General features: G+C 44.0%; 1 protein-coding gene across 3 annotated transcripts in view; it reads left to right on the forward strand.

Moving 5' to 3' along the window:
• The window catches only part of DCLK1 (doublecortin like kinase 1), a 354,970-nt gene that overhangs the window by 133,216 nt on the left and 201,653 nt on the right, over positions 1–20,101 (forward strand). For all 3 annotated transcript variants that reach the window (XM_044286573.1, XM_044286571.1, XM_044286572.1), the window contains exon 4: positions 18,204–18,303. In XM_044286573.1, coding sequence (XP_044142508.1) covers positions 18,204–18,303 — 100 coding nt within the window. The remainder of the gene's footprint in view (positions 1–18,203; positions 18,304–20,101) is intronic.

Raw genomic sequence — 20,101 nt, forward strand, 5'->3', positions numbered from 1 at the left:
TCTCCAGCATGGAGATCCACTTGTATAGTATCCTTCTCACCTACCACCTGCACTGGGTCTAGGGATCTTCCCAGGACACAGCTGGCCCTTCTAATTAGTTTGTCAAGTCTCTTCCTCTGTCTGGTTGAGATGCTGCTACCCTAACAGGCCACTCTGAAGAAGATGGCTGATGCCATTGCATAGTTGAGATAGGCCCTAAGAAGTGCCCTTTGCCGGTTGTATTATGTTTTATATAGCCAAGATGGATCTGTCATGAACTCCATTGAAAGTCAATGGTGGACGGATCCATTTGCTATTGTGTCAGAGAAAACGGATCCATCCCCATTGACGGATCAGTTTGGCTCTGCTTCTTCAGGCAGGCAGCGTTTTGGTGTCCGCCTCCAGAGCGGAATGGTGACTGAACGGAGGCAAACTGATGCATTCTGAGTGGATCCTTTTCCATTCAGAATGCATTAGGGCAAAACTGATCTGTTTTGGACCCCTTGTGAGAGCCCACTTGTTCGCGCTGCCCGCCTCGTCTTCTTTCTTCTTCTTTGATGACCTGGGAGGAAAAGGACCTTTGGTGATGTCACTGCGCTCATCACATGGTCCATCACCATGGTGATTGACCATGTGATGGGCCATGTGATGGACCATGTGATGAGCGCAGTGACGCCACCAAAGGTCCTTTTCCTCCCAGGTCATCAAAGAAGAAGAAAGAAGACGAGTCGGGCAGTGCGAACAAGTGGATGAGGTGAGTTTAATTATTATTTTTTTAACCCCTCCATCCCTATTTCACTAACCATTCTATATTAAGAATGCTATTATTTTCCCTTATAACTATGTTATAAGGGAAAATAATAAAGATCTGGTCCCCATCTCGATCGTCTCCTAGCAACCATGCGTGAAAATCGCACCGCATCCGCACTTGCTTGCAGATACTTGCGATTTTCACGCAGCCCCATTCACTTCTATGGGGCCTGCGTTGCGTGAAAAACCGCACAATATAGAGCCTGCTGCGATTTTCATGCAACGCACAAGTGATGCGTGAAAATCACTACTCATGACTCATGTGCACAGCCCCATAGAAATGAATGGGTCTGGATTCAGTGCGGGTGCAATGCGTTCACCTCACTCATTGCACCTGTGTGGAAAACTCGCCCGTGTGAAAGGAAGGGGTCTAAGTAGTCCAGGCTGTATGGTGTTGAAAGCACTGGCGAAAGATGGATGAGAGCTCTGATGTGAGAGGAGAGGGTGGATACTACAGTGACGCCACATTCACACTTGTGTATCTGGGGAAAACCTGCAGGAGTTCGCGGTATCGGGCACAGACTCCCAGGAACTGCAGGGTTTCAGGGAACCCTGGATGTGACCACTGGCCTAGAAGACTTCCCTTGTCCACGCTGGCCTAATTGGTGCAGAACATAATCAAGATGACAGGAGCGCAAACTGTAAAATTAAGCACATTTGCTTACAATTTGACTAATCTTTCATAAACTCACATCAGGTGAAGGTTTATTTATTAATTTTTTGCTTCAGTTGTTGGGTAATTTACACATTTCCAGCATATTGATAAATTTGGCAGTGGGACAGTTGTTGGGTCATAGCACCACCATGTGGAAATGAGCAGGATTGCATGCCTACATTTCAGTTGTACTTGTAATAATATTACAGATTACAAATTTGTAAAGATATACAGTAAAGTGTGCATGTAAATAATGTCTTTTTTATGTAATGATGATAGCTAAATGGTGGTTTCACTGGGCAAATAAAAATATAGGAATTAAAATATAACATGTTTTTGTCAAATATTTAAATAAATCCTTATTCCATTAATATTCTTTGAATTCCTGGGGTGACATAACCCCAGCCTTAGGCTCTGTTCATATTAGGCTACTTTCACACTAGTGTTGTTTAAATCCGGCGTTCAATTCCGACACCGCAACTGCCCGCCGGATCCGGAAAACGTGTGAAAACTAATTACATTTGTATCCTGATCAGGATTTTGATCACAATAAAAAAAATGCATTGGAAAAAACAGATCCGCCATTTATGGACTTTAACTTTTTTTCACATTTTTCGGGTTTAACATGCAAAAGCTGGATCCGGTTTGACTGAACACGCGGCGCCGGATCCGGCGTTAATGCAAGTCAATGGGAAAAAGACCGGATCCGGCGTTCAGTCAAAGTGTTCAGGATTTTGGGCCGGAGGTAAAAATGCAACATGCTACGGTTTTCTGAAAAGCCTGATCAGTCAAAAAGACTGAAATGAAGACATCCTGATGCATCCTGAGCGGATTACTCTCCATTCAGAATGCATGGGGATTAAACTGATCAGTTCTTTTCCGGCATTGAGCTCCTAGGACGGAACTCAGCGCCGGAAAAGAAAAATGCTAGTGTGAAAGTGCCCTTAGCTTTCATTCATGACAGAGCCATGGTAGTTACTATATTCCAGATCAGTTTTGAGAAGGTACCTGACAAGTGCTGACAGACCCCTTTGACCCCGTATTTTAGCTCACGACTAGCGCTGCTGTGTCTAGTGCTGCGGTTCGGCCACACGCGAATGAGACTGAGCTGCAGGATTGAACTCTTGAGTTGCTATAAAGCGTCATTCTCATAATTAGGGTATGTTCACACTAGGCCGCATATCCCGCAGTAGAAACCGCTGCTGAGGGTTTTCATTTTGAATGGTGCAGTCCTGCTCTCGGTGAAGCGCCATTGAATGGATCTAAAACGTGAGGAGGCTCCCACTGCGGCTTCTACCAAGACCGGACATGGACATTCTTGGTGCGGTCTGGAAAACCGTGCAGGAAATATTCTTGCTCACATGAACTGTGAGGCGCCGTTGGTAATGGGAGGTGATTTCAGTGCACCCTTAGTGGGGGCCCCATGATCACATACTGATAGCTTATCCTAGCCATACAAGAGCCACAGTTCCCTTTGTAAAGGGTATTCCCATCCCGGAAAGTGATGGCATATCACCAACTATAAGCAAAATAATCATTTATAGTTTTGCTAATAATCAGTTGCCAATATTATATCCTATATGCAGTAAGTATAAGGCTTCTTATGCTGGTACTATTTTTGTGTACATGATGGGGCATCAATAAAGCAGGAAAAAGACACACTGACCTCATGCTCCGTTTTTTAAGCCATACGGAAAGGGATTGTCCTACCCATGGGTATAACAGGTAAAACTTGTAATGGGGCCCCATATCTTCAAGTCTTGCTTCAGCAGTAAGTTGATAATAAGTTTATGATTATTTTGTTCTCTGTAAAGCACAGACATAATGCACACAGTGATGTCACATCAAGGCTACTTTCACAATTGCGTTTATATTTTCTGGTAGTGAGATCCGTCATAGGATCTCAATACTGGAGAAAAACGCTTCCGTTTTGCCCCGATTCATTGTCCATTGGGACACATGTAACTGAACAGAACGGAGTGCTCCAAAATGCAGTCCGTTACGTTTAGTTGCATTCCCATACCAGAGAGCAAACCGCAGCATGTTGTAGTTTGCTTTCCGTCATGGGATGCGGAGTAAGACGGATTCGGCATGACCCCCAATGCAAGTCAATGGGGAGGGATCAATTTTCTCTGACACAATCTGGCACAATAGAAAATGGATCCGTCCCCATTGACTTTCAATGGAGTTCATGACGGACCCGTCTTGGCTATGTTACAGATAATACAACCGGATCCGTTCATAACAGACGCGGATGGTTGTATTATCAGTAACGGAAGCGGTTTTGCTGGACCTTTCTGGATCCAGAAAAAATGCTAGTGTGAAAGTAGCCTAAGGCCCCTTTCACACGAGCGAGTATTCCACGCGGGTACAGTGAATGGTGCAAACGCATTGCGCCTGCACGGAATCCGCACCCATTCATTTCAATGGGTCTGTGCACTGATCTTCCACACTTCCACGGATCACCTGTTTTTACAGCCGCCAGCAAGGCCACTACGCAGCGGATGGAGCTTTTTGTTTCTGCATCTGTGGCTGCCGAACACAATTGTTCTGTGGAGGAGTTGTGTGTCAGACCCCCACCGATCTGATATTGATGACCCATCCTGAGGATAACCCTTTAAAGGGCATCTGTCAGCAGATTTGTCCCTATGACACTGGCTGACCTGTTACATGTGCACTTGGCAGCTGAAGGCATCTGTGTTGGTCCTATGTTCATATGTGTCCGCATTGCTGAGAAGAATGATGTTTTAACCCCTTCCCGACCAGTGGCCTACATGTATGTTGCTGGCAAGGACTTTTAAGATGGCGCCCACTAGTGAGTGTGGCAGGCGCCATAGCCGCCAGATGCCTGCTGTTTTATTCAGGCATGAGCACAGCATCTGGATGCGCTAAAACCTGGACGTGCGCTTCCGGGTGTGCTCTGAGTCCCCCTGGTGGAGAATGTGCGGCAGCCCCTGCCTAATGCATTGGAGTGTATGAGAGAAGGAATCTAATGAGCACTTGTTTTAGTTTTCTATCCCTATGGGAACTATAAAAAGGTGTTACATTTTATTTTTATTTTTATTTAAAAAATAAACATTCAAATCACCCCCATGAAAATAAAAAAATAAAAAAAGTAAACAGCATGGGATCGCCGCGTGCGAAAATTCTGTACTATTTAAATATCAAATATTTATCCCATACGGAAAACAGCGAAACTGGGTATAACATACGGAAACGGTGAAACGGGGAAAAAGTCAAAATGACCAATTTAAGGGTTAGGTTTTTTTTGTCGCCTCACCTTCCCCCAAAAAATAAATAAAAAGTGATCAATAAGTTGTACACCCCCAAAATGGTAATAATGAAAAGTACAGATCGCCCCGCAATAAATGAGCCCTGACACAGCTCCGTCCACATAACTACAAAAAAGTTCTAGGGGTCAGAATATGGCAAGGGAAAGAAATTATTTTTTTTCTTCAAATTTTTTATTTTTTTTGTATAAAACCACAAGAAAAACTTTACATATATGGTATTGCCGTAATTATACTGACCCGGAGAATGAAAGTAACAGGTCAGTTTTACCGTATAGGGAATGCCGTAAAAACAAACTCCATAAATCTGTTGCGGAATTGAGTTGTTTCTAAATTTCACCCCATTTGGAATTCTTTTCCAGCTCCCCAATGTATCATATGCAGTGTTAAATGGTGTGTAAAAAGTAGAAGGGTCCGGCTTCTGATAAAACGGTATGTCACGTTAACGATCCTTACTCATTATATAAAATGCCATCTGTGACTCTCCCATATACATACATTCCCTCTAATCACATGTTTGTTTTAGAGTCCAGGGTGTGGAGAGGGTCACGCTCCCAGTTTTGGGGGGGGGGGGGGGGGGGGTGACCATAGACGCAAACTACTAAGTAGCTTTTTTGGGGGGGTTTTCCTGCACGTTGGATTTGTCATCCCATGTTTTGTGATTTGCCCACACCTGATTATCATGTGATGTTGCTTCTATGCATGTGATTGTAGGAAGTGTATTTATATGGGAGAGTCACAGATGGCATTTTATATCATGAGTAAGGTTCGTTAACTTGAGATCCGAAACGCGTCGATTTTGCATCTGTCTTGTTTTGTATGGATTTTACCACATCTAATAAAGGATATTGTTTTATCAGAAGCTGGACCCTTCTACTCTGTACACAGTTTATGTTGGCTTTGTCCTGGCCACATCCGTGCCTCTGGTACGATTAGCAGGTGAGCGCTGCAATTTGACTTTCTATATCAGTATTAAATGGTGGAAATAGAAAGTGCAACTTGCCTCGCAAAAAACAAGCCCTCATACGGCTATGTGAACGAAAAAATAAAAAATTTATGGCCCCAGAAAAGCAGGGAGTGAAAAAACGTAAACACAAAAATGGGGGGGGGGGCGCTGAAAAGGTTAATCTATGCAAATGAGCCTCTAGGTGCAGGGGGCATTGCCGTTACACCTAGAGGCTCAGCTCTCTCTGCAACTGCTGGGCCCTATGGACTTTGAGAGGGCCAGGAATTAAAAGTCATAATGCCTGTTCCTGTGAGTCAAAGTGCAGAGGGCGCAGCAGCAGTTGCAGAGAGAGCAGAGCCACTAGGTGTAATGACAACGCCCCCGTTGCTCCTAGAGGCTCATTTGCATATATTAAAACGTCATTTTTCTCAGCATTGCGGGCACATATGAACATGGGACCAACACAGATGTCTTCAGCTGCCAAGTGCACATGTAACAGGTCAGCCGGTGTCATAGGGACAAATCTGCTGACAGATGCCCATTAAGTTCTGCTCACCTATCGCTGAATTCAAACACTGGCTTGAATGGAATTGCGCTGCATTTCCCAGGAACGCGAGAAATACTGATGGGACATCTTTCTCTTCATTTTCATGATCAGCAGTAGGGTGAGAGGCCAGACCTCCACCAGTCATGATGTCTTAGCACACCCTAGCAATCTGCTATAACATGTTATACAGGAATATACTTTTAATTGTACGTTGCTACCTGTTTTCTGTATTTGTGGGACTGATTTAAGCTTCCAGAAGCACATAGGACTCCATTATATGCCTGCCTGAAAAAGCTGTAAAGTTCTTCATGTAACATTTTAAGACCGTATTAAAAATGTAAAAAACTGATATAATTGAACTGTAAAACTTCAAGATAAACAGGGTGTAAAGAATCGGATCACTTTGTTTTCATGGGGCTGAGGTTTATGCTGATCTGACTGTGGGAGCAGATGATTGATAAGTCTTTCTGCAGAATTGAATGGTTGTGTACAGTGCTGCCATAATTATTCATACTACTGGCAAATTTTGACTTAAAGTTAATTTTATTCAACCAGCAAGTAATATTTTGACGGGAAATGACATAGGTGTCTCCCAAAAGATAATAAGACGATGTACAAGAGGCGTTATTGTGAAAAAAAAAAATCTCAGGTTTTATTTACATTTGAGCAAAAAGTGTCCAGTCCAAAATTATTCATGCCCTTCTCAATAATCAATAGAAAAGTCTTTATTGGCTATTACAGCAATCAAACGCTTCCTATAATTGCAGTCCAGCTTTTTGCATGTCTCCACAGGTATTTTTGCCCATTCATCTTTAGCAATGAGCTCCAAATCTTTCAGGTTGGAGGGTCTTCTTGCCATCACCCTGATCTTTAGCTCCCTCCACAGATTCTCAATTAGATTCAAGTCTGGACTCTGGCTGGGCCACTCCAAAACGTTAATGTTGTTGTCTGCTAACCATTTCTTCACCACTTTTGCTGTGTGTTTTGGGTCATTGTCATGCTGAAATGTCCACTGGTGCCCAAGGCCAAGTTTCTCTGCAGACTGCCTGAAGTTGTCGTTGAGAATCCTCATGTATTGCTCTTTTTTCATGGTGCCGTTCACTGTAATTAGGTTCCCTGGTCCATTGGCTGAAAAACAGCCCCAAAGCATTAGGTTCCCACCACCATGTTTGACAGTGGGGATGGTGTTCTTTGGGTTGAAGGCTTCTCCTTTTTGCGCCAAATAAAGGAAACATCATTGTGACCAAACAATTTAATTTTTGTTTCATCTGACCATAACACAGAAGACCAGAAGTCTTCTTCTTTGTCCAGATGAGCTTTTGCAAAGGCCAAGCGAGCTTTTCTGTGCCTTATCTGGAGAAGTGGGACCCAGCAGTGTGCAGTGTCAGTTGGATTGTCTGCCTTGAGACATTGCCACCAGCAGAGCCCAGATTCACCGGGATGGCCTTGGTGGTGATCCTTGGATTCTTTATTCACCTCTCTAACTATCCTCCTGGCCAGCACAGGTGTCACTTTTGGCTTCCGACCACGTCCTCTGAGAATTTCCACAGTGCGTTCAGCTTTTTGCTCAAATGTAAATAAAAGCTGAGAATTTTTTTTTTCCACAATAATGCCTCTTGTACATCGTCTTATTATCTTTTGGGAGACACCTATGTCATTTCCCGTCAAAAAATTACTTGCTGGTTGAATAAAAGTAACTTTAAGTCAAAATTTGCCAGGGGTATGAATAATTATGGGCAGCACTGTATGTCATATATAAAGGACTCTCCTGACCAGTAGATGCTGCTGTTGGATCATAAAATGCAAGTTATTCTAAAACGACTATTCTATTCTAAAGCAACCATTACTCACCTGATAAATCCTCCACCACTCCTGCACAGATGCTCTGCTGGTCCCTGTTGATCTTTATTTATTTTCCTGGAGCAATTACATGCTGTACATACACATGACCACTACAGCCAATCGCTGGCCTCAACATTATGTGTCACAAAATCTAGCAAAATTTCAGCAAGCTGAGGTCCGTGATTGGCTGCAGTGATCATGTGTGCAGCAGCCCTGGGAAGTGGGTAGGGTAGAGGTCGGGAGTGCTGTCGGTAGCACCGATGATGGTAGTAGTACTCACAGTGGCAGTCCTCACTCTGGCGCTTTCTAGGCCATGCAGTAAATGTAGGGGTGCTAGCCTTCGTCTCCTCGGGTCACACTCTGGACTTTGGGGTCTCCTGCCTGTTGGTGGCTGGGGTGCTGATATTAGTTGAATGGGTAGTGGGGTGCAAGGAAGGAGAGCAAGAAACACCCACACTGAGTATAGAGACCAATGATTAGGCCACCTTGATTATAGTAAAATAAAGTCTCTCTTTTGCTGAATAGATGATGGGTGTCACAGTGCAATTACAAAAAAAGGCACCAATCAATGTACAGGTCCTTCTAAAAAAATTAGCATATTGTGATAAAGTTCATTATTTTCTGTAATGTACTGATAAACATTAGACTTTCATATATTTTAGATTCATTACACACAACTGAAGTAGTTCAAGCCTTTTATTGTTTTAATATTGATGATTTTGGCATACAGCTCATGAAAACCCAAATTTTCTATCTCAAAGAATTAGCATATTTCATCCGACCAATAAAAGAAAAGTGTTTTTAATACAAAAAAAGTCAACCTTCAAATAATTATGTTCAGTTATGCCCTCAATACTTGGTCGGGAATCCTTTTGCAGAAATGACTGCTTCAATGCGGCGTGCATGGAGGCAATCAGCCTGTGGCACTGCTGAGGTGTTATGGAGGCCCAGGATGCTTCGATAGCAGCCTTAAGCTCATCCAGAGTGTTGGGTCTTGCGTCTCTCAACTTTCTCTTCCCAATATCCCACAGATTCTCTATGGGGTTCAGGTCAGGAGAGTTGGCTGGCCAATTGAGCACAGTAATACCATGGTCAGTAAACCATTTACTAGTGGTTTTGGCACTGTGAGCAGGTGCCAGGCCGTGCTGAAAAATAAAATCTTCATCTCCATAAAGCTTTTCAGCAGATGGAAGCATGAAGTGCTCCAAAATCTCCTGATAGCTAGCTGCATTGACCCTGCCCTTGATAAAACACAGTGGACCAACACCAGCAGCTGACATGGCACCCCAGACCATCACTGACTGTGGGTACTTGACACTGGACTTCAGGCATTTTGGCATTTCCCTATCCCCATTCTTCCTCCAGACTCTGGCACCTTGATTTCCGAATGACATGCAACAGTCCAGTGCTGCTTCTCTGTAGCCCAGGTCAGGCGCTTCTGCCGCTGTTTCTGGTTCAAAAGTGGCTTGACCTGGGGAATGCGGCACCTGTAGCCCATTTCCTGCACACGCCTGTACACGGTGGCTCTGGATGTTTCTACTCCAGACTCAGTCCACTGCTTCCGCAGGTCTCCCAAGGTCTGGAATCGGTCCTTCTCCACAATCTTCCTCGGGGTCCGGTCACCTCTTCTCGTTGTGCAGCGTTTTCTGCCACACTTTTTCCTTCCCACAGACTTCCCACTGAGGTGCCTTGACACAGCACTCTGGGAACAGCCTATTCGTTCAGAAATTTCTTTCTGTGTCTTACCCTCTGCTTGAGGGTGTCAATGATGGTCTTCTGGACAGCAGTCAGGTCGGCAGTCTTACCCATGATTGCGGTTTTGAGTAATGAACCAGGCTGGGAGTTTTTAAAAGCCTCAGGAATCTTTTTAGAGTTAATTAGTTGATTCAGATGATTAGGTTAATAGCTCGTTTAGAGAACCTTTTTATGATATGTTAATTTTTTGAGATAGGAATTTTGGGTTTTCATGAGCTGTATGCCAAAATCATCAATATTAAAACAATAAAAGGCTTGAACTACTTCAGTTGGTTCGTAATGAATCTAAAATATATGAAAGTCTAATGTTTATCAGTACATTACAGAAAATAATGAACTTTATCACAATATGCAATTTTTTTTAGAAGGACCTGTATATCACAGAGTAGGCTTTTCCTAAAGGCTGTGTATAGGGGGTAGGCAGTATAATGGTCCCCTGTAAACCATACAATCTTCCCAGTAGACCAAAGGTGTGCATGTCCTTGCTCTATATTTCTGCAGTTTCCAACTGTGAGGTACAGTCCTACAACAGATGGCTAGTCCATCTCAGGAGTGTGGTGGGCACCTGAAGCAATTAAGCTTAGCCATGTGCAGTAAAGTCCAAAGCCGTAAGCGTGTGTTACCTCTACTATCTTTAATGTCCATGCACTGCCCCTTGTGAGGATTCGCTCTGGTAGGCAGGGTAAGCAGACGCAGAACAAAAACAAAACTGCAGTGTTTATTCACACGTGAGAAAAAACAAAGCAACATTGACAGTCTTAGGCCTCTTTCACACTTGCGTTGTCCGGATCCGGCGTGTACTCCACTTGCCGGAATTACACGCCGGATCCGGAAAAACGCAAGTGTACTGAAAGCATTTGAAGACGGATCCGTCTTCAAAATGCTTTCAGTGTTACTATGGCAGCCAGGACGCTATTAAAGTCCTGGTTGCCATAGTAGTAGTGGGGAGCGGGGGAGCGGTATACTTACAGTCCGTGCGGCTCCTGGGGCGCTCCAGAATGACATCAGAGCGGCCCATGCGCATGGATCATGTGATCCATGCAATCACGTCATCCATGCGCCTGGGGCGCCCTGACGTCACTCTGGAGCGCCCCGGGAGCCGCACGGATGGTAAGTATGCTGCTCCCCGCTCCCCACTACACTTTACCATGGCTGCCAGGACTTTAGCGTCCCGGCAGCCATGGTAACCATTGAGAAAAAGCTAAACGTCGCATCCGGCAATGCGCCGAAACGACGTTTAGCTTAAGGCCGGATCCGGATCAATGCCTTTCAATGGGCATTCATTCCGGATCCGGCCTTGCGGCAAGTGTTCCGGATTTTTGGCCGGAGCAAAAAGTGCAGCATGCTGCGCTATTTGCTGCGGCCAAAAAACGTTCCGTTCCGGAACTGAAGACATCCTGATGCATCCTGAAGGACGGACTGTCCATTCAGAATGCATTAGGATAATCCTGATCAGTATTCTTCCGGCATAGAGCCCCGACGACGGAACTCTATGCCGGAAGACAATAACGCAGGTGTGAAAGAGCCCTAAGTGTTTTTTTTTTTTTATATTTTATTTTTGTTGCTTTCATAATACAAAATTCAAATACAATTTGACAGTCTTAGTGTTTATTTACACAAAGGAAAGTCCAAACCACAAAAACAGTCACCTTGTTAGCAGGTTCTTTCCGCGTCCACAACAGACTTTAGGGGGCCTGTTTCCCCGCAGCCCTCTAGTACGGCACCATGCCTCAGATCCCAAGACAGAGACCTTGATTCTGAGCCCATCTGCCTATTTAAAGGACAGCCAGGTGCTGCCAAAACCCGGATCGGCACTTAAACACCGGTCCGGTATTTGATCTCACCTGGCTGGAAATCAGCCCAGCCACCCATGTTGAGAGGAAAATACCTGCCTTCCCAAACAAGACCCCTTGCTATGTCACACCCTTTAAAGGGTTTCTGTCACCAGAAATACCTAAATTAAACTGGCTGACCTCCTGCCGGCCCTGAGTGCATGGTAAATATCACGCCTGCGCTGTGCCGTTCAGTATTCAACACAGGCGCAGTAAGGTAGTCGGCAGCCAGTGAGCATCCTTCCTTCACTATGCCTGCGCCGAATACTAAACGGCACGGCGCAGGCACGAGATTTTCCATGCACTAAGGGCCGGCAGGAGAATGTGAACGCTGCCTGGCCCTGTCAATCAAGACTTGGAGGGAGGATACAGAGGTGGAACAACGCCCCCCCCCCCCCCCCCCTGCTCCTAGAGGCTAATTTGCATATTATAAAAGTTACATTTATGTCAGCTAGTTTAATTTAGGTATTTCTGGTGACAGAAACCCTTTAATGGTCTGCAACCTTCTGCAAATATTCAATACTTCTTTCCCTCAGCGGTTAGCTCTTAGCAAGGTTGCTTTTCTGACAGCTTTTCACTTATAAAAATGGTGTGTCTCTTTGAGAAAGATTCTTTTCTCCTGCTTTAGCTTATCTGGCTTACACATCAATAGTAGAATACGCGTCTTTTCTCTTGGCTTGCTTGCATGTACTCTAGCCAGGGAAAGTGGGGCCAGCCCACCACATGGCAACTAATACTTGTACCAATCATCATCACAGTAAACATCTATAGTAGTGAAACATAATATTAACCCTTTAGCAGTGAACCAGTGGGTCAGCGCATGTGGAAGTATGTCACATAATCACTGCAGGACCATAAACACTTTATAGGAACTGCTGGAGCATTGGCGCTGGAGAGGTGAGGAATTTGTCAGGTGACTAGGTATTGCTAAGACACAGTGCTGCCCACAGTTGTGTTAAAGGGGTTGTCTCACAGTCTTTAAAATTCTCCCGGAGCGGACAGGCTTATATAACAAAGCAAAAACCTTAACTGATCCGATAAAGGCCCCTTTATTCCATTGATGGTGGGGGTTTAGTCTTCAGTGCTTTCAGTCCCCATCAGAGCAGAAGTGATAACTTCATGTCCATCATCCATGTGACACACATGAACAGTAGGTGACTTACTGAGCGATCACGTGAACAATGGACGTGATGTTATGACTTCCAGTCCGATGGGAACCAGAAGCCCTGGGGACTGGACCTACAGTACTGGAAAAAAGGGACCTTTAGCAGGTGATTTAAGCTTTTTTTCTTCTTATAATAGCCTGTCTATTGCTCTGGTGAAGCCATTGCCTTCTCTGATGATGGCATCTCCTGGCAATCTAATATGAATGTGGGAAGCTTGAAAGTCTCCAATGCCTGATAGAAGGTGAACAAGAACCAGACATATGTCATTTTAACATGACTGAACTTGCACCATTGGAGGGATGCTTCTCTTGAAAATGTCAGTATCTTGGGAATCACTTGAGGACCAGAGGAGGTCCCTAGGTGAAGGATCCACTGAACAATTAACCCTTCTGCCCTCCCTATAATCCAGCTCTGAGCTGATTGTCGAGTGACAAATTAGGGATCCACTACTATTTAGGCTTCTTTCACACTTGCGCTTTCCCTTTCCGCTATTGAGATCCGTCAATGGGGACAAAACTGAGCTGAATGAAACGGAATGCACCAGAATGCATTCCGTTCCGTTTGGTTGCGGACAGAATAACGCTGCAAGCAGCATTTTTCTATCCGAGATGTGGTGCGGAGCAACACGGATCCCTCCTGACACACAATGTAAGTCAATGGGGAGGGATCAGTTTTCTCAGACACAATAAAAAACGGATCCATCCCCCATTGACTTTCATTGGTGTTCATGACAGATCCGTCATTTTCAAGATAATACCACCGGATCCGTTGATAATGGATGCAGATGGTTGTATTATCATGACGGAAGCGTTTTTGCTGATCCATGACGGATCCAGCAAAAACGCTGGTGTAAAAGTCTTAAATGGGTGGTCAGACTGCAGGAAAGCAAAAGCAAATGCAACGCTACAGAACTCTGCAAACACAAACAACAAAATATATAAAATAATGCCATGCAATAATATACTAGTCTAATGCTGCGCTAATGATTTAAATGCCTGCAATACATTTTGTACAAAATAATTTGTGCCTGTCCGCCCCAGCAAGGCGATCTCTTTAGGACAGGAAGCTATGCTAAATGTTGCCTCTTTTGGTGTCAGGGGATGCAGGTTCAACATGTATGCTGAGCCCAAATTGCCTCCAATGAATACAGGGAGAGCAGGCTAAAGCTTTATACTTGCACTAATCTAAATCAGCCTGTGGGAGAGACTGCATGTCCTAGCTGTCTGCTCATTTGGCCCGACTACCCCATACAAATACCGTACATGATCGGTTTGGCCCAAGCATGAATGTGCATTCAATGAGGAGAGAGGATAAAGCCACTTCCAGACACCTTTAAAAGGATTGGGCATTGAAGTTCACTGTGCCTGATGATCCCTCAACATCATCGTGAGCTCCTCATACACTTTAAATGGTCATCTGAGCCCACCAAAAATACTGTAATGTGACCTTTAGAACAACTCATGACAAAAGCAAGAATGCCTGAAGGACTCATACAACCTTTTTCTCCACATCTTATAGCCATGTTATGTTTAGTAGAAAAAGCATTTAGATGGAGAACCTCATGAGCTTTGATATTTAGGTCTTGGTTGGTTTGTGCCTAGTTTTGCCCAGGGCCGCTGCCTCTTCTCTCTGCCTTACCTCCAGGTACAACTATCGTCAGCTTGGAGTGACAATCTTCTTAGGCTACATGCACACGACAGGGAAAAAAAGTCAGTTAAAAACAGATAAACTGTCAATTTTTAATGGACCTTTTTTTCACTGATGCCTTTCTGATAAACGGCCATTAAAAACGGATCCTTTCAATTGTATGAGGACAGTCGGACATTGAAAAACTGACAAGATAGGACATATTCTATTTGTTGCCGTCCGTTTTTCACTGGCCGTCAAAAAATCTGCCATGTGAATAACCCCATAGACTACCATTGGTCTTAAAACGAACATGTGATGGCTGTTAAAAAAAACATGTAACCTTACTTTTTCACTTTTAGGCCTCTTTCACACGACCGTTTTTTTTTTCCCGTTTAGGGACCGCTTTTTGTGTTCCGTGTACGAAACTATTAATTTCAATGGTTCCGCTAAAAAAACGGAATGTACTCTGTATGCATTCCGTTTCCGTATTTCCGTTTTTCCGTTCCGTTGAAAGATAGAACATGTCCTATTTTTGCCCGACATATTGCTTTCCGTGACTCCATTCAAGTCAATGGGTCCGCAAAATAAAAGAAACACATACGGAAATGCATCCGTATGTCTTCCGTATCCGTTCCGTGTTTGCGGAACCATCTATTGAAAATTTTATGCCCAGCCCAATTTTTTCTATGTAATTACTGTATACTGTATATGCCATATAAGGAAAAACGGAACTCAAACGGAAACACAACGGAAACAAAATAGGAACAACGGATCTGTGAAAAACGGACCGCGAAACACTGAAAAAGCCATACGGTTGTGTGAAAGAGGCCTTAGTCAGGAAGAAATGTACCTGCTGATGAGGTAACTACATGGAGCAGATAAAACTCTTTTTTCGCTTTGCCGCACTGTTGTACTTTCTGTTTGTTTTTCATCTATAAGAAATCATTACAATAACAACAGACGCTCTAAGCGCAGGATATTTACCCCCTTGAAGGCTCCGGCTTTTTAATGTAATTTATTGAGTTCACAGAATAAAAGAAAGGCATTTTAAGATGCAGTCTACACAGCTGACAGGCTTTGAGCATCATTATGACGTCACCATTGCCATGGAGATCTGGTTCTAACGGAAAATAATGAATTCTGCAGAGCGCTCGTCTGCACTGATAAATAGCGGGTGTCTTTGTATAAGACCACCGGAAACTAGGGATCCAGGAAGGGCTTATATGGTCTCCAGACAAGTGTGACCAAGCATACAAATGGCTCCTACTGGTCACAGCACTGGTGACGACGCCTCGGATCAAAGATGAAGCCATTATTTATCCCCCCCAGATTCATTCGTCTAAAACTGCTCTAATATCACATTCTCGACAAGGACGTCTATAATGTGCCTTGAATGATTGGATACGGCACCCGGAACAGGGGCGGATGGTGGCGTTGTGTTTTACTGAGAGAGGCAGGCGTCTAGCTGATGAAAAGGGAGAAATCTGTGTCAGTCAAGTCGCACTGCTAATAACACTCTTCTGTAACGCTCCCCCCATGTTCTTTCCAGCTGGATGCTAGGCACAGTATATAGTTCCTCAAAATCTCATTCTCATAGCTATATGTTTTCTAAGACTGAGGGTACTTTCACACTAGCGTTTTTCATTTCCAATATTGAGTTCCGTCACAGGGGCTCAGTACCGGAAAAGAACTGATCAGCTTTATCCTAATGCATTCTGAATGGAGAGCGATCTGTACAGGATGCATCAGTTCAGTCCCTCTTCCTTTTTTCTGCCCAGAGAAAATACCACAGCATGCTGTATTTTTCTCTCCGGCCCAAAATCCTGAACACTTGCCGGAATGCCGGATCCGGCGTTCATTTCCATATAAATGTATTAGTGCATTAAAATTGCCGCACTGACGGATCCGTTCTTCCGGTCCGCACATGCGCAGACCTTTAAATATGTAAAAAAATATATATAACGGATTCTTTTTTCCGGATGACACCAGAGAGACTGATCCGGTATTTCAATGCATTTGTCAAACGATCCGCATCCGGATCCGTCAGACAAATGCCATCCGTTTGCATCCGGATTCCGGTGACGGAACTTCCTTCCTGGAATCCTCTGCTGAAGTGTGAAAGTACCCTTAGATGTTGATGTCTGTCCTCAAGATAGGACATCCATATCAGATCATTGGGATCCAACACCTGGCACCCCCACCAATCATCTGTTGAAAAAACTATAAGTGTACAGAAGGCTCAATTCATTGTGTAGCTTCTGACGTCGGCGTACTGCAGCTCAGCCGCAATTTCCTGGTAATATCACTGCACACCAGACCACGTTCTTTCATGTCCATCCACTGTATCGTTTTCAGCGTTGGTAGGTGCCCAGAACGGCTGCTGGTCGGGGTGTTGGACTCCCACCAATCTGATATTGAAGATAAGGATACCATCAGTATCTAAGTACAGAAAAACCCCTTTAATTGAATTTGTCCAATTTTATTGTATATAAAGAAACATGACCCAAAAATTCACCGCTTTTTAATACAGCAGGTATCACAATCGGACCAGTGAAAGTGCCAGGAATTTTGGGTTTTCATGAGCTGTATGCCAAAATCATCAATATTAAAACAATAAAAGGCTTGAACTACTTCAGTTGTGTGTAATGAATCTAAAATATATGAAAGTCTAATGTTTATCAGTACATTACAGAAAATAATGAACTTTATCACAATATGCAAATTTTTTTAGAAGGACCTGTATATGTGCACTCTCACTACATGGAGACAGGTTCATATATGCAAATATAAGCACTACTTACATACTGATGAAACACACAGCACACTAAGAAACCCAGTGATCAGTATGAACTTCACCCAATGGACGGTCACAGACCTCACTAACTGGTCTCAGAACCACTGCCTGCTATACTTTATTTACAGTACATCGCTTGCTGACTTAGGCTACATGCACACGAACGTTGTTTGTTTCCGTGTCCGTTCTGTTTTTTTTTGCGGATTGGATGCGGACCCATTCATTTCAATGGGTCCGCAAAAAATGCGGACAGCTTGTCCGCATCAGTATGTCCGTTCCGTAGCCCCGCAAAAAAATAGAACATGTCCTATTCTTGTCCGTTTTAGGCATTGTTACAATGGATCCGCAAAAAAAAAAAACGGATGGCATACGGATGTCATCTATTTATTTTTATTTTTTTGCAGATCTGCAAAACGCAAAACACATACGGTCGTGTGCATGTAGTGTAATGCTAATGCAGTGGTGATGAGGATGGTCTGCCGACAGGGTAGGGCCTGAGGGTGGCAGTGGTGACTACAGAGGCTTCCTTAGCTTTGAGTTCTACAGTAGGCCTCTGATCAGTGGAGCAGCAGGCTGACTGTTGCCCGGCCAGTCATCACAGTGCTAACTTCACACTGCAGAGAGAAGAAGGAACATTGCTTGTTGACACCCTCTCTCCATTTACCAAATGCACATGGACGGTAACACCACCCCCGCGTTCTCACCCCTACCCAAAAGACAACAGTCCGGTGGAAAGCAGAGGAGGGAGCTGAAAAATAACAAACATTTTTTGTATTTGCTATCTGGCACTGCCCTCCACAGGGCACCACCCTAGGCGCTAGACCTCTAGTGCCTAGTGACATATGGTGGATTCTTAAAACGTCTGCTAAGTTGATCATGTGCAGTATTTTGGGATTAAGAAGTACCGGTATACTTGAGAGATGTATCGTTTAGTGACAAGACCTCTATTCTCTTTCAGGTGATGTGCCTTCAGGATTTCTTTGGTGACGATGACATTTTTATTGCTTGTGGACCTGAAAAGTTCCGTTACCAAGATGACTTCTTACTGGATGAGAGCGGTAAGAGAGGCCTTCATGACTTAGATGTTTCCAGCACTTGTTAACCCATCCAAGTTTGTGTCATCCGGATATTTTACAGATTGTTATTCCGATCTAAGATCAACAAGTCTTGCGCTAAAGCAAATTATTTCTGTTTCAATATCAAAAACAGATGGGGACGTGGCAAAGGGTTGAACAGTTCCGACACTGGCACTGTCTTCATGTGTTTCCATACATTATCCTCCAACCTGGACAGTGGGATATTCTTCACTACTAATAATGATGAGATGTAAACACGCATTTGTCATCATTATCTCCAGGAAAAGACTGCATTTCCCGAGTATACAGTTTATAGGATTTTTTCTGAATTCCTCTTTCCATCCAACTTTTTTGCCTTAAGCTCTTGATACACAATTACATAGCTTACGAGAATGACTCCACTGCAGGCCCTTCAATGACTGCAAAGCTAAAGCACTCAAGATGACAGTGACAGTAAATTATGCTTGTCTATTAAGTGACTAAATGTCCCAAAGAGACTGCTGGCAGCTGCCACCAGGGGGAGCTGGTTGCATATCTATAAATACTGTTCCCATTGACTTGAAGGGAACCTGACACCATGAAAACGCAGTGCAATCTGCAGGCAGCAAGTTATAGAGCAGGAGGAGCCGAGCAGATTCATATTTAAAGCTCTGCTCATTCTGGACTTAGGAGTCCAGTGGGTGTTTTTTTCATTGATTGACAGCTATAATTGTAGCACACTCATACAGTTATAGCTGTCAGTCACTGATAGGACCACCCAATGGACTCCTAAGCATGGAAACCTTCTGCACTGACTGCTGTGACAATGACTGACGTCCGTGGTTAAGTGTCCTCAAGCGGCACTTGACCTGCCAGTAATGTGACAGACTGGGACCTGGAAAAACTGTGAAGAGAGCTTGGGAGCCACGGAGAAGGTTTGTATATAACTGTTCACAGGTACCTCTGACTGAAAGGTAAATTAAAATAAATAAAAAAAACTGGACAGCCCCTTTAACCCCTTCCCGACCACCTAACGTAAATTTACGTCAGCAGTCCTGACATGTCATGCATTCCCCATGTAATAACAATTCTGGAGCATCTATTCTTCTGTCTGTATGTTGTGCATTCCTTTATTATTTCTACTAGAAGTTATGAATGAATTGCTAGCAGTCTGCAGTAAGGGTACAGAAGAGAGGTAATCAGTTGGGGGACGGGGGATGTACCTGCACAGGCTGAATATAGAGGCACTGATTGGATAGAGTGAGACTGTGCAGGTACACCCCCTTCCCCAACTGGTTACCTCCCCTCTGTACCCTTACTGCAGACTGCTAGCAATTCCTTCATAACTTCCAGTAGAAAAATAAAGGAATGGCACAACATAGAGCCATAAGATTAGAGGCTCCAGAACTGTTATTAGATGGGGGAATGCCTGAAGCTATTAAAACAGGCATGTGAGCAGCGGAGAAAGGTCCTCTTTAAAGATGTTTTAAACAGCAGGCACGTAGATCGTACATATTTAACCCCTCAGATGCTGTGGTCAAATGTGACAATGTCATCTAGGAGCTCAAAAACTGGGAGTGTGCACTCCCAGTTATGCATCGGCACCCCCTAGCTAGGATTGGATGGGCTGGATGGAGTGTGCGGCAGCCTTGGGGCTCCTAAATGGTCCAAGACTGCTGCACATACATTCCTATGGAGAGCCTGCCTGTGGCAGGGCTGTAAAGGAAAGCATTGGAGTCTGTGAGAGAAGCAATCTAAGGAACTATTAAAAAGTGTAAAAAAAATGGGAAAGAAAAGTTTT

This window comes from Bufo gargarizans, chromosome 3 (assembly GCF_014858855.1).
Source record: "Bufo gargarizans isolate SCDJY-AF-19 chromosome 3, ASM1485885v1, whole genome shotgun sequence".
Classification (NCBI taxonomy): domain Eukaryota; kingdom Metazoa; phylum Chordata; class Amphibia; order Anura; family Bufonidae; genus Bufo; species Bufo gargarizans.